We start from the raw sequence: 15,245 nt of genomic DNA, 5'->3' as shown, positions 1-15,245 counted from the left end.
TTTTTTCTCCAAAATATGTGTCAGAATGCACAAAATCAATTCAATTTTTCTAAAATTTTCATTGAAGGCTGGTGCCGCCAATGTTTATGTTTAAAACTACTGTGCCACTTTTAAATGTAGTAAAAAAGACTTACTCGTCATCGTCCACAGTTCTATATTCTCCTCTATTTCTCTCTACTGTAACATCATACATACAGTTATCATTGGGGGCGGTCGGCACATTATACTCCACTCTCACTTTCATCTGACCAAACCCGGTTCCATTAGTTTTAATATTAATCTTTTGTCCTACTGGAACCTGTAAATAAATGTCGGTGGGACAATTATGTTCACATGAAAAAAACTCAATCAACTCAAATCCAAAAGTCAACAATAGCCATAGTATAACATTATACTCATATTGGGCACCAGTTTCTGTTGTATAGCATTATCAATTTACTTACATCGAGCATAGGTTTCTGTTGTATAGCATTATCAATATACTTACATCGGGCACCTGTTTCTGTTGTATAACAATAGCAATTTACTTACTTCGTGAAACTGTTTCTGTGGTATAGTATTTGCAATATACTTACATCGGGCACCTGTTTCTGTTGTATAGCATTATCAATATACTTACTTCGTGCAACTGTTTCTGTGGTATAGTATTTGCAATATACTTACATCGGGCACCTGTTTCTGTTGTATAGCATTATCAATATACTTACTTCGTGCAACTGTTTCTGTGGTATAGCATTTGCAATATACTTACATCGAGCACCTGTTTCTGTTGTATAGCATTATCAATATACTTACTTCGTGCAACTGTTTCTGTGGTATAGCATTTGCAATATACTTACATCGAGCACCTGTGTCTGCTGTATAGCAATATCAGTTTACTCTAGCAACTGTTTCTGTGGTATAGCATTTCGGAATATACTTACATCCAGCACCTGTTTCTGCTGTATAGCATTATCAGTAGTAAAAGCTAAAATATGATTGTAATTTGACGATGAATCTGAAGAAATCTCCAGTTGTAAATCAGTGTGTCTCGAATGTTTTAATTTTGAGAATTCAGCCAGAGCTTGTATGGCAACTGCGGTGTCCTGGAATAAAACGACAATTAGTTGGTCTTATAAAAATCAAAATCGAAGCATAAAGAATGGTTGCTAGGAAGGGACAAGGTTTATGTTATAACAGCTTTAATGTTGGTTGAAGTAGTCGTCTTTAGTTGTCATATACAGATCGTGCCATCGATGGTAATGAGGAACATAAGTGAACAAGTACAGTGAGTCAATAAATCATGTCATTCGGGACACCTCATTGAATTATAGATCAAAAACGCAGAAAGAAAAACCTACAGTTGGACTGACAAATCCACCATTTCCATTTCGTTTTCGTATCAACCAATCAGCGAGTGCATGAGGATTTAAATGTTTGTTTCTTAGATAAACCAAGAGGGCGTAAGCTGTAGTTTCTATAGAGAAAGCATCGGGACCTTGTCGGTACCAATATGGAGTTCCTTCTTGGTTTTCAGATTCTGTCCAGTACGTTAATTCTGTAAATGTATACATTGGTTACACGCACACAATGGAAAATTTGTTAGCAGTTCGATGTATCGTATTTTCTAAACCGTGGCATTCGTTAATTTACTACTGAATCGAAAATGTAAACAGTTTTATTCAATCGTTGAACTGATGGTAAAAAAATAAAATTGTCTTCATCTGCTCCAACAAATAACTTTTCAAATGTATATATATATATACACTACGAGTCGAACTAGTCACAAAGTCTAAGGTATGACAAACATCTTGTTCCAGAACATCGCTAAAATTTATTGAAATTGATATTATATAACTTATACCTGTTGAATTTTTAGCGGCCTTTACCAGTTTATTCACGGCTATCCGAACTTCCGGACTCTCTGTTAACTGTAAAGCATACGTCATCTTGGATAAAATCACTGGACTCTTGACCTTTCCCATCTCTTCCTCCAGGAACATCAGCAGTGTTATTTCTAGTTGTTGCTGATCGTACTGTAATAGAAAATTGGAAATCATTGCAAAATTCATAGTAATTCTTCTTCTAAACATTTTAAAGGAACAGATGAAACCAGATATTCCAGAGATTGTACTGACGGCATCTGGTTCCTTTAATACATGCTTATGTTTTAGACTTTATGTGGGTTGGGCCTATCTACACCTACCTAATGCAGAAATTGTCAAATGAAAACTTGTAGAGAGCATCGCTAGGAAGTATTTTGAAGAAACAGATTCTTTATTTATCTAATTCTCGATCTAAGATGCGGATTATGGCAGTTTTTCTTCCTACTATGGTTCCGGGCGAGGAAAGGCATGATTGAACTTACAGTTTGTGACATGTTACATTCTTTCTGAGCGATTAAAATCTCTGCTGCCAGCATCACATCGTATTCTTCTGATGGCTGTAAAAGAAAAAAATGATAACGAAATATTGATGTTGCTAATTGCAGCCGTCCGCAACTTTGTCCATAACTGAGATTAACGACAAATTAGCAAAAACATAACAATGGTGAGAGGAGCGTTAGAACAATTCTATTAATCAAATCAACTTGAGTTTGGTAATCCAGGAATCCAGCCTTGCAAGATCTAGGGGGTGAGAGATTACGAATTTTTTTTCAGCATTACCCCTTCAACCGTCAAAACTTTAAACATTTTTAAGTTGTTTGAATATTTGGATTATGTTTTTATGATATTCATCCATGATGATAATGAAACTTAATTTAATAACATTTTCAGCCATTCACCTTTTAGATGATTGAAAGACCGAATTGATCTTCAGTTAAGTTTTCGAGCATAAGGCTGAAGTATATATTTTATCTTGAACTGTAAAAGGTTATTATTTACCCTAGCTAATCTGTTCTCCTGTTCGCTAGGTCGGCCATCTTCATCTACCTGGTCTAACAACCACAGGAAGCCTTCGTTTATTAACTTTGTATCCACAAAGGAGATGCGAGACGCATGGCAGAGAGTCTTCAACACCAATGTTGTGAACCTAAAACATTTTAAAAATATTTCAAAGACCTTATTTGTGTGACCTTCGGTGACATACTTATGAATGATATTTTGTTCCATGAAGGATTATCTTAAATCACAAATATCAAACCAAATGTTTTTTTAGGTTTTGTTTTAACACTTCTAATATGGTATACATGAACTAGATTTCACTATTCTAGAGGCTTACCAAGTGGCCGATGGTGAGTCTTCACTTAAACTAAATGCCCCACTTTCTTTTCGGTATCTCATCAATCGGGCTACTCCTGAAATGCAAATCAAAATATGATGATCGTCAAAAATATATGAATAATGAGTCAAGAAAGCTACCGAACTACTATGAAGCTTCTTGAATATCAGCTGAATAGTTTGAAAATGGAGCCGAATAAGCTTGTGTAGTTTTAATAAAGTCTAGCGTTTCTTGGAGATAAACCTGTGTACATTGACTTGGGTGTAAAGCGACGTTGAGACATACCTAAATTTTTTAGATGTTCAACCCCTACTTACCTTGAGTTATATAACGTTTTCCTCTGTGAAAGGTGTCTTTATGTAGTAAATAAGACGAATTGAGGTATTCCAGAGCATGAATTGCTGGTGCAAGGTTCCCAATCACTTCCTCCGCCTCGTAAAATGACGAGACAAAAACATTTTCTGTTCCCAATAAAGCAGCATTTATAATATCACCCATCAAATCACCTAGTATAAATATAAATGGTGTTAATAACTGTTTTTTTAAATGCTTACTCAAATTGTCGTGTATAAAAACTAGATTATGATTGGGCCAATGACAACGTTCTTTTGTCAGATAACCTTCGAGTATATATCTGAAACAAGCTGACCATAGAAATTTTAATTTCTTTTTTTATATGTAAAACCATCATATATATATGTTACATATTCTTAAATCACTTCCATAAATAGTCTATCGTGATAGTGTCGTCATGGAGTAGTGTTTTTAAATTGTTCCATGCAAGACACTTGATGAAATAAACTAGAGTAAGGTACATTGTTGTATAGCGGAGTGTTACTCATAGCATACATCTCACCACAAGCCCCCTGGCACATCTCGACTCCTAGGGAGTGTGAAACGAAGGATAGGATCTCATTCGAAGGGGATTATTCGATATGAGCAATATTATCTTACCACAAGGTTCTGTTCTGGGTACAGGGTTGAAGGGGATTATTTGGTCTCTTTAAAACAAGTGTATAAGCAATATAATCTTACCACAAGCCTGTATACCACACGTTTCTGTTCCTGGTATGATATCTAATGGTAAAGCTAAATCTATTTCTGTCTTCTGTACCTTAGAACTTCCAATTATAGTATCTATATTAAAAAAATACAATACCCTATTGATACGATCTGAACTGAAAAATGAAATAAGGCTGGTCCGGTATTAACTATTTCAAAAATCCGTTCAATTCCTTCAATCAAAAATCAAAAGAATGGCAAAATCGGGAGTTTCTCCAAAGAGAGGTAGCATCAGGTGTTTCGAAAATAGTAAGCAATTCTTGAGGACTGATACTGGAGAAACGTAAATAAAGTTATTGATGATGTACAATGGTCCTGTCCTCTCTAGACTTTATGGTCAAGAAAAAAGCTAAAGGTTTGGTAAACTTTAGTAAAAAATAAAAACGAAAACGTACTGTTAATCGTTGGTGCATCATCTAATATTAAATTAGGTCCGTGTCTCCCACCATTAATATGGTTACCTTCGGGGTCCAGAGCAAGAGTGATGGTTTTTCTTAATCTTTTACCTTCCGCCTGGAACAATATAACGTAAATAGAAAATTTTGTAATTGTTATATTTCAAGTGACTGTAAATGAAAGAAGCGTAGCATAGTGGTGTTCTATTTATAACATTTACTGAATTGTCTGAAAATACAGGCATGGTTTAAGTCCGGTAAGTTTCCATAATCTGAATAACAATGATGGTGAAATCAAACCCAAAATTATGAAAACAGTAATTGAATGAAATGACATTTTTCGCAGATAGACATAAGATAAATGTTTTTCAAGCCTTCTTGAGTTGAAAACATGGCTGAAAACCAATTTTTAACGGCCCTGTATATAGTACATGTATAGAGTATTATCACTACCATAATCCAAATCCAAACCATACTTACCACGACATACAGTTTCTTCTCTACGACATCGATAACCTCATGGACATGGAACGAGACATCCAGAACTTCAACACGGATTGTGAGATCTCCAGTCAATAATGGAATCACTTGAAACTGTAAATTCCACTCATCCTCTACTATAAATGTTCGCTCAATATTCAGCTCATTTCGATTTCGATTCGTGGGGAAACAGAGGCCGATATCTCCTGTTATATTCAGCCGCACCTGAAATAGTGAAAAAGCCATTAGGATTTAACGAGAAACCATAGCTTAGCGTTGCTTTTGTTTTAAACTTGTTGGCGTTAAGACAATGCGATAGTTTTGATACTTTTGGCAACATCAAAATGTCTAATGGATTCTTTGATAATAAATAAGGAAGCAGCATGAACAAAATTCAATGTAAATAATTTCTGATTTTTAAAAAGAATATTGAAAATGTGTATTTACCCGTGAGTTTGATGTTTTATAATTATACACTGTAACTCTAGCTTCAACTTCTTCTAATCTTACTGCCTTATGTGGTAGTTGAAGTTTGGCGAAGAAAGGCATATACGATATGAATACTATAGGTGGCGCCACACAAACACCACGAGTAGCGGAAATACCTACAGCATGGATGACCCACGTGGTTAATGTATCTGGGAGGGTAATTTTTTCTGTCAGTCGTCCTCGGCTGTATAAACAAGTAACATACCAATATTACCAACACATAAAACAAAAATGATTCTTTCCACTTGCCATGTTCAATAAAAGTCATAATCTTCTATTGATAAATTCTTCTAATGCCGTTTAAACATAAGCTTAGCCCACAGTTCCTACATTCCAACAAAAACACACTGTGATTAGCTCGAGCATAGGGCCCATGTTTTGAGGTCAAGGGTAGCCTGATAACAAATTGAAAGAAAAGATTCTGACCTGCTGAGAACGCGATCTTCAAATAACCACGACTCTGGGAAATATTTCCTGATTTTCTTAGCAGGAATTCTATCAGAAACGGACACTCTGGTAGGCATTAACTCCCGTCGGACTTCTTTATTGATTCTAGGAAAGCTCATATCGAACCCTATAGCACCAAAATAAAATAAAATGTCACAATGGAATGAAGGTTATTTTGGATATTTGAATATTAATTACCAGATCGAAAATTTTTCCCATGATTCGGATATAAAGTCCAAAGACAGCACTTAAAACATTGGATTTTAAAGCACAGTTTCTGCTTTTATGAATACAATAACGCTTATACAAGTTCCATATTGAAACAGGTAACGAATGTTTCCCAGACAAACATGTTATATTATCTAAGATTGTTTTGTTATATGTTATATTATCAGTTGATTGTAAACCCTTCAGTCCTCTACATTCGAAAAGAAATCCAATTATTTTTGTAGAAACCGGTGAAGATATAAATAGAAAGTGAAATAAGTAGTATGAGGTATATTTGAAGGGATTGTGCAATTTTCGTATTAAGTACGAGTACCTGTGAAGATTTTTTACATTTAATCAAGGTCCAAAAACTACGAATATGCCGATTAGAATCTTTTAGGAAAAAATGTCAGGTTAATTACCTCTGTTCTGTGGTACGGAACTAAAGTATGGGACTGATCCAACTTTGCCAGCCTCTAAAAAGGCTGGTCGTTCTTTTTCATAGTTAAAATAGTATTTCAAATTATTCTCCTGCAATGGATAATCAAGAGTAAACAAAATTACCAATAAAAAGAATTCTAAATTCTCTTTTTATACTGAATAAAACATTAAAAGATTCTTTTCCTTTATATATCTCTCTATGACAAATACGGCAGCTGGGGGTAAACTTTCATTTCAACCATTTCCGGCTATTGATAATTTTGTCGTAAATTCACGATGGATTCTAAAATTGTGACGTGAATACATACCGAAATGACGATGTCCGTCATTTAATTATGGGTAAGAAGGAATATTTACCTTAAAGACAGTTGAAGCTGCCGCACTTTGAACCAACTTTGGACCTTTGTCATGTTGTCCTAACTGCTGGAATAACTGAAATTGACAAACACCACGTACGATAACAAAAAGTTAAGAAAATAGACCAAATCGCAAAAATGAGCATATCTCTATGCGGGCAATCTGATCAAAATGCAGACCTGATTATCCATAGATAAATATTCAGGAAATATTTCAATGAACAGAGCATTTTATTGGTTGAATATCAAATGATCTAGAACAGGAGTTGCATCACAACATCATTAGATCATGGATGACAAGCGGACTCATATTGCATGTAAACACATATGGGCCATATGTTTATCTTTGTAGCAATGTTACAGAATTCGGGGTTTGAAAATCAAAGAGACGAATGCAGGAGAAGCGAGAGAAGATGATACTGTAATTCCACATTTTACTCGTCTATTCGCATCTCTGGTCAACCCGACAGCGGAAATGTCGACAACGGATCGCTTAAAACTAACCACTGCGTTTTCTGACTAGTGTTTCTGAACCCGCGTACGCTAGCTCGCTACTGTCTGTTTTTGTTGACGCTTTCGGGTTGTATAAAATTTCTAAACTTACCGAATTTCTGGTTAAGGATATTTCATCATTGAGTAAATAAACAGCAGAATCCACCGCTACAAGACCTACTCTCATTCTAGGTCCACCCCTTATCTTTATACTAGTTCTTTTCTTAGGACTGGACCTTAACGATCGACCAGCTCCCAGAGCACTGTGTTGTAACCGGAGCTATAAGGTTAAGGAAATTGATAAACTGGGTGGCCCTTTTTAGTTTTGACGTTTAAAGGACTCTTCTTTGTTACCTTAGGTGTTTCTAAAGTATGTACTGAAGTGATCAAATGTTCCAATCTGTGCTGTTATCAGAGACACTTAACACATCCCATTTGAACTATAACTTATTACAGTAGATACAGTATAGCGACTCAAGGGCATTTTCCAAACCGATCTTTTAATGAAGATCGTCTCTTAGAAGAGTATTCATCATTAACATATCCCATTTGAAACATAGCTTATGCAACGGCCCCAGGTTTACATCAGACGAATTTCTAATCAAGTTATGATATTTTTGCCCGAAAAACATACCTTTTGGGCTGCGAGGGGTGGGGGGGGGGGGGGGGAGAGACCCCTCTGTTTATGAACAATAAGATATACCTACCTCCTCAAGACATTTAGAAGGAAATTCAGACGTTATGCTCTCAGCTTCAATATCCGAGTAGTCGTGAAAGAAAGTAACAATTCTGGCCATGGGCGACAACTCTTCGCGAAATTTTGCTGGTATTTTAATGGTAGACTCTCCAGATTGGTGGGAGAGGAAACTATCAGCAAATACAATCTGGCCCTTAGTGAGAACCTGGAAGAGGAATTACACCTTAAAATGACTGAAGTACATTTTGTTCAGAGAGTAAGTTTCATGGCGTTTTATTGTTTTCTACTGAAAGAATCTTGGCATACCAATGGTTACTGCAAGCAATTCGAAACTTTTTGTTGAAAATTGTCTTAAGAAAACGGACAAATGAACGCAAAGGTCTTGCATTTACCACCAATTTGATACATTAATGATACGAGTTTGACAAGATTAGCATACTTTGTTATAAGACACAATGAAGGGTTTGGCTTCAAAGCGATCTACTACACTGCCAAGAGTTTTATAATTGGATGAAATGTTAAAATGCGTGCATTTCTCTTTAAGACAGCAGCGCTCATTGTACCCAAGTCCTTAAAAAACAATGTTTCAAGCAGAAAAGTATCGATATCGTGTAAATAAAATGCTATCAATGTACACAGCTTACCAATATAAACATAGTTCGTTTTACAGCATTGGAATAACTCACTTTAACTACCATATCTTCATAAATCTAAAATAGAATATATAAAAAAATTATATATATGCTTCTAACATAAAAAAAGCTAATACATAGAATAATTCCGAGAGTGTGGTCTACACTAAATGTTCTTCATGGACACCAAGACAATAATGTAGTTGGCTCTTGTGTCTCTGATCAGAATCCCCCTATAATCCAATAAACTAGGTAATAATCCATTAAACGAAGTAATTATGAAACATGCATCGAAGAATTATTTATTTTAATGGACATATTGTTTAATATAAAGATTCTATTCATGGCACATGGTCCAACTGATGAATGTATACACTTGTCGACTAAGTTTGAGACTTGACATTCTAAAAGGTAGTGTTGCTTTAACTGGCTGTTTGTTCTCTAATCTAGGACTAATGTATTGTTAGTTATTCTATTATCAACTGATAGTATAATTTATATCTTGGTAGTATTTGCAGTTGATAAAAGTCGCTTTACAAGAAATTCAAATTAAAACATAATCAGATCAATCACAATCAGAGTTACGTACCTTGTCTCTGGCATTTTTGGCCAATGAAATGGAGTTAAAGCTGGAAGGTGTGACAATCCATTCTTTAGATTCTTGAGCTGTTAACATTGGATCTAGAGATATCACCTAGAAGAGTTTCACAAGTTTTCAGGATACGTTCAGGTATAAGGAGACATGGATCGTTGGAAAGGCAAGGGATGAAACCAACCAGTTGTCAGCTTGGAGATAATGTTACCTGCACCAATTATAGGGGGAAACAAGCAGAAAGAATCGAATGAAATGAATAGAGGTTTATGTCCTTATGTCTTCTGCACTAATTTGGCTATTGAAGACCGGCAACACCATGCAGTATGCATTAGCCTACTTTTTGGAATTCCAACTGTCGGGGAATCTTTAACGTGCACAGCTTGTAGCATACGAAAAGCAGAAAAAGATTTAAAGCATGTGTTAGCTCATTCCGACCACAGAAAACTTCTAATGTTCCTAACACAATCTGTCAGCTAAATGGATGTTAGGACATGTTATGGTGTGAGCTTATTTTACAGTTGGTCTTAAATGATCTATCTGGTCAGGAAGATTGGCGAAACAGAAAGTAACAGTAAACTACTACACTAAACCACTTCAATAAAATGAGCGTTTATGTAATAAGCTATTTCGCCGCTACGGAAGAGTAAATCAGTTGCAAGGTGGTGTTGTGGGGTCCTCTTTCGCTTGTAACTACTACGGAGGATTGTGCATCCCGAATTTTAAAAAATACAATGCCAATGGAAGTAAAACTAGAAAAACTAGTGTGATTGCACAGCCCCGATTCAATCGAAACGACACAAGGGGCGTAAAACTCCCTTCCTATTTACAGGTCCAGAGAGACCGAAGAGAAGGGGCATAAAACTCCATTCTTTTCAGAGATCCAAAGACGACAAGGAGGACAGAAATGGGTAAGCAGATGGACAAGAGAATTGATGTGATCTATACTGGTATATACGCACCTCACTCACCGTGATGTTTAACTTCTGGCTGTGAGCTGGGATCCAATCTATCAGGAAATCTAGGTGACCATTCTTATCACATTGTCTTACTGTTGTTTTAGCTGGTTAAACATAATAGATGGGGAAGAGATAGATAAGAGTTTATGTAGATGAAACAGACATTGTATCGCAAACCGACACTGTCCATCCTTTTTATGAGTTATGACTCGTCATAAGAACAGAGGCCTGTTTTACGAACTCCAAAGATGAGTTAATAACTAAAATTTTGAATTGAGCTTTATTAACCAAACAATAAGTTGTATTCTGAAAATCTGAAACCGGCCCAAATTGTTTAAGTGCTGATCGCACAGTAACACAGCGAGGATTGACGGTATAAATAACAATATGATGCTGTTCAATATTCAATATTTGTACTTGGACAAGGAAAGAAGCGAAGTGTCTGAACAGGAAACGCAACTGTCATTGTTCGAGTATTGACGATTGATTCTGATGTAGGTGACATAAACAACTGTGGTCGTGCTCGAGATCACTACACAGTCCGCATCCTGAATGAATACTTACGATCAGATTCTCCGTCTATACTTGTCTTAATATACAGATGTAATTTTGGCTTCGGTTGTCCTGTTATAGTCTTCATATTCACCTACATGAATAAATCAAATCAACCCATTTACAGAATCCTTCGACCAACTAAGATAAAATTTTCGGCATTTATTGACCAAAGGGTGGAAGATGCTGGGGAGTTGTTTTCGGGCAGTTGAAATTGAACACATTTCGTTGAGACAGGAGTACATTACAGAACCAATGGTGTAAAATAGCTAGTATAGATATGTTCTGCACTGCCACGGTAGTAGAAGAGTGTTTTTAAGGAATATCCTATCAGCTGTATAGGAAAGAAATTTAAAATGGCCGCCGAGACCTACCTCTAGACGATAAGGCTGACCAGGTTTAAAATTCTTTTTAGAATTCGACAAATCTATATTATAAAAACTAGTAGCGAACACGGAAGACTTGTCTGCGGCTGATTGAACAATACCAGTCTCCGTCTGCGTTACGTTTGTTTCGATATACAGCGGCGTTCCATGTTTCGGAAACCATAGGGAGGAGGACTTCAAATCCGATATGGGTACACGAATTGATGTTTTTCCTTTCCGTAATTGTGAAGTGTAAGTTTTTGGGAACAACGTAGCTCCATCTTTCTCTAAAACTCCAATTCTTACATTACACTTCCCATTTACTCCCTTATCAAATGTATGTCTGTAAAAAACCCAAGTTTAAAACATATATTGTAAGAATTGTCTTAGCACATTTCCACGTTCTCCAGCAAAACTAAAATTTTCCCAGCTATCCTAAAGAAAATTGCTCAAAATTAGCATCGTAAAATGCAACCCAGTTTATTGGTTGAGCAGAAAAGATTGCAGTTGAAGGCAACTAGACACCGGGGGAAAAGGTTATGAAGAACCAACTTACGTAGCATTAATGTTAATCCAGAAATAGGTTGCTGACTTCATGATGATTTTCTCTGATGCTTCGACATACACCGCGAATGTTGGTAAAACTGAAAAATACATCAAAAAATCAAACTTGGAATAAACAGGATTTTTAAGTGATATAAGATAGATGACATTGAGCTTTATCAGCGGGAAAAGAATATTCATATTTTTTATACCAATAATACTTTAGTCTCAGAAAAAGGGATTTCAGCTAAACCATTCAGTAATAGTGTTAATAGCTAACTGTTGAAATCTGAGCCTTCAAATCTCTGTGTGTCCAGAATAATCCGTGTTTAAATGTTAAAATGACGTCTCAGAAAAGACATATTCAATAGTAATAGCAATAGTGAGTAAAATTCCTAGTTTGAAGTATTTTTATAGGAATTATGTGATTTTCGTACATTTCTAGTACTTATGGAGACAAGTTACATATTTTCAAGACCAAAATCAACTCCCCAAAATGGGGCACTTGTTAAATGGTTCACCGATGCCCCACATCCATTCATAGCAGAGAAGGAACCCCCTAGCCAGGCGCGATCGTGAGATAAATACTTTGGTAATAACCTCGTGTACAAAAACTGGTACCTCATCAGAAATACATTGAAACCTTACATGTATAAATACTGGCGGTGGCCACATTGCCCAACTTGTCGCATCATGCCCAACTGCACAAAAACGACAAAAATCCATAAAACGAAACAAGACAAGTTCAATAAATAAAATTGGTCATAACTCGCAAGAGTTATGTCCCTCTACTGTATGGCAACTGAAATGTCTGAAAGTGAAAATCTTCAGAATTATCAAGCGAGGAGAAGTTTAAAATTCTCGTATTAGATGTGCCCCATAATTCGGCAGTGGTTCAGCCCCCACTGGTTCCAGATAAGTCCCAGAATGTCCTGGTGGACAAGGTAGACGCTGGGGTTGATTGGCTACCTTCGGCAGTTGGAGACAAAAATCGACGAACCTGCGATTGTTTAGAAAAAATGACAGTACAGACATCAGATAGATCCACAGGAAAATAAGTATTGCGGAATATAAAACCGTAAGCGATGAGGGTTCTATTTTGAAAACTCAAAATTTTAAACATTCTCCTCGCTTGATAATTCTGATTTACGTGGGTGACGCTATTGGCACGCAGTGAAGGGACATAACTCTTGCAAGTTATGACAAATTTTATTTATTGAACTTGTCTTGTTTCGTTTTATGAATTTATGTATTTTATATCATGGTTCTGATCGTTTGTACTTGGTATTTATTTTATTCCAGATTTTACCGATTTTTTCGATTTCCCTAACAGGTCCAAATTATAAATAAAAAGAAAATCGATGCAGGACAACAGATTAAAATATTTCGTTTCATGTGAAACAAATGGCCATTCCGGATTTTATCATAAACCTCTAGTTTCGTTTAACAAGTCGTTCTTGTGCAGTTGCGTACGATGTGTCAAGTTGGGCAATGCGGCAAAACGAACCCACCACAATACTGAGATTTGTGACCATCACTGAAACTATTCGTGTTAATTTGTGCGTCCATATATAAACGTTTTATAAATACGATATTAATAACTTACTATATTCATCCACTTCGAAATGAACAGTTTTTAAACAGGTTCCCTGAAACAAAATTTACAAAATTAATGAAGAAATCTGTATTTTGTTGAATAATCGAAAATTTAATTTTGTTCATGCTACTGTAAAGGCCGATTAATGTGAGTTATCGTGGCTATTTCAAAGGACAAAAGTTCAGTGATGAATTTTCAGCATCTGCTTCAATTTTAATATAAAAAAAAACTCATTAGTCCAAAACTTTAATGGTAGAAATACCCCTTTGATAATTTCCTGTCAGTGGGATCTAATTTAAAAGCAACGCAAGACAACTGTTGTTCAATACGATTGGTTTAAATGAAAAATTCATCCATGAAAAGATACATACATCTTCAAACGATGCAGATATTTTCCATTCTCCTAGCTCGGCTTCTTTAGGAATAGGAAATTCTTTAGCACTAAAGGCATCGCCATTTTTATATACCATTCTTTCAAGGATAATACCATTGGGACTCTGAAATAAAACAACACTTTGAGGTGTGTGAACTCTCTTAAAGTGAATCTCTTGACAATCATAGAATGAGACTATAGGTGTTCTACGAGGTACCACTTTTCAACCACGGAGAACTGGATTGAATTTTCTCTCATTTCACAAATATTAAAGATGAATTTTTAATTGCATGCCATTGTCTTATGATTTCTTATTCACAAAGTATACTAATATAAGTCAAGTAATTTGATCTTTGATCTGAAATATAAGTCAAAAAGATTGTTTCAATATGATTTTGCATAAGAAATTGAAAGTAAAATTAGAATACAAGCAATGGATATATCATGTTACCCGAGAATTGAGTACTGTTAATTCACGGTCAATACTCACGATAATATCTACTTTAACTGGACGATTGGTAGGACTCTGGTCTTGATTTACTGCCAACACACGATATTTTACTGTAACAAAAAAAATACGTAACATAAAGCAATTGTTTTTACATTTTTCTTTAGCTCTATACGATTTTCCCAGTTTTCCAAATAAACAAAAAGCTGTTCAGTGGCGAAGGCAAATGGGGGGCAGAAGGGTCAAGCACCCGTCTCAAGCATCTGGTCACAGGGTCACGATACAAAGCGTGACAGTTTAGGTCTTATGGTCAGGGGATAAAAATAAAACATAATTTATAACTACAACTGTGCAGATATTTATTAGAGGGTTTATAAGGAGATTTTCTAAAAACAAAAAAGGGTTCTACGTATCGGGGACACTGATAGCATCCATTTGCCCCATTCGAATTTACAATCAGACGTCTCTGGTTCCTGCAATCTCACTAAAACTATGTGTTTGATGACGTCACTAATCCCGAAGGGTTTTGATAAAGCATATTTCGTGATTAGAGACGTCATCAAACACTTTTTATTGAATTGCAGGAACCACAGACGTCTGACTTGAAATTGGAATTGTCCAAATTGATGCTATCAGTGTCCCCGATACACATAAAAAATTCAGAAAAATATCTATAAAATACCTTCAAAATTACTTACCTGTGCCCCTAGGTGTATAAATAGGTTTATCTGTTTGTATAAATATATAACCACTAGTTTTAGTTATAACTATCGGTACGCCTTGTTTCTGTTCCCCATGGGTTATATCGAGGTCAATGAAGGCATCATCTGATTGGGGATGACTGGAGGGGATATTAAATTCCATTACCCGAAGACCGTCTGAAAACAATTGACAAATACGGAATTCAATTATGTTCA

General features: G+C 35.8%; 1 protein-coding gene across 1 annotated transcript; it reads right to left on the bottom strand.

The window, feature by feature from the left end:
- Positions 1–5,555: 5,555 nt before the first annotated feature.
- LOTGIDRAFT_112858 (hypothetical protein) lies at positions 5,556–6,205 on the bottom strand (the record flags this gene model as incomplete). The annotated part of the gene is made up of 2 exons (XM_009051163.1): positions 5,556–5,811; positions 6,054–6,205. Coding segments are annotated over 2 exons (408 nt in total), but the record flags the coding sequence as incomplete, so codon positions are not given.
- Between the last annotated feature and the right edge of the window lie 9,040 nt (positions 6,206–15,245).

Source organism: Lottia gigantea, assembly GCF_000327385.1.
Source record: "Lottia gigantea unplaced genomic scaffold LOTGIsca_16, whole genome shotgun sequence".
NCBI classification, from domain to species: Eukaryota; Metazoa; Mollusca; class Gastropoda; family Lottiidae; genus Lottia; species Lottia gigantea.
This window is presented reverse-complemented; position numbering and strand designations above follow the sequence as displayed.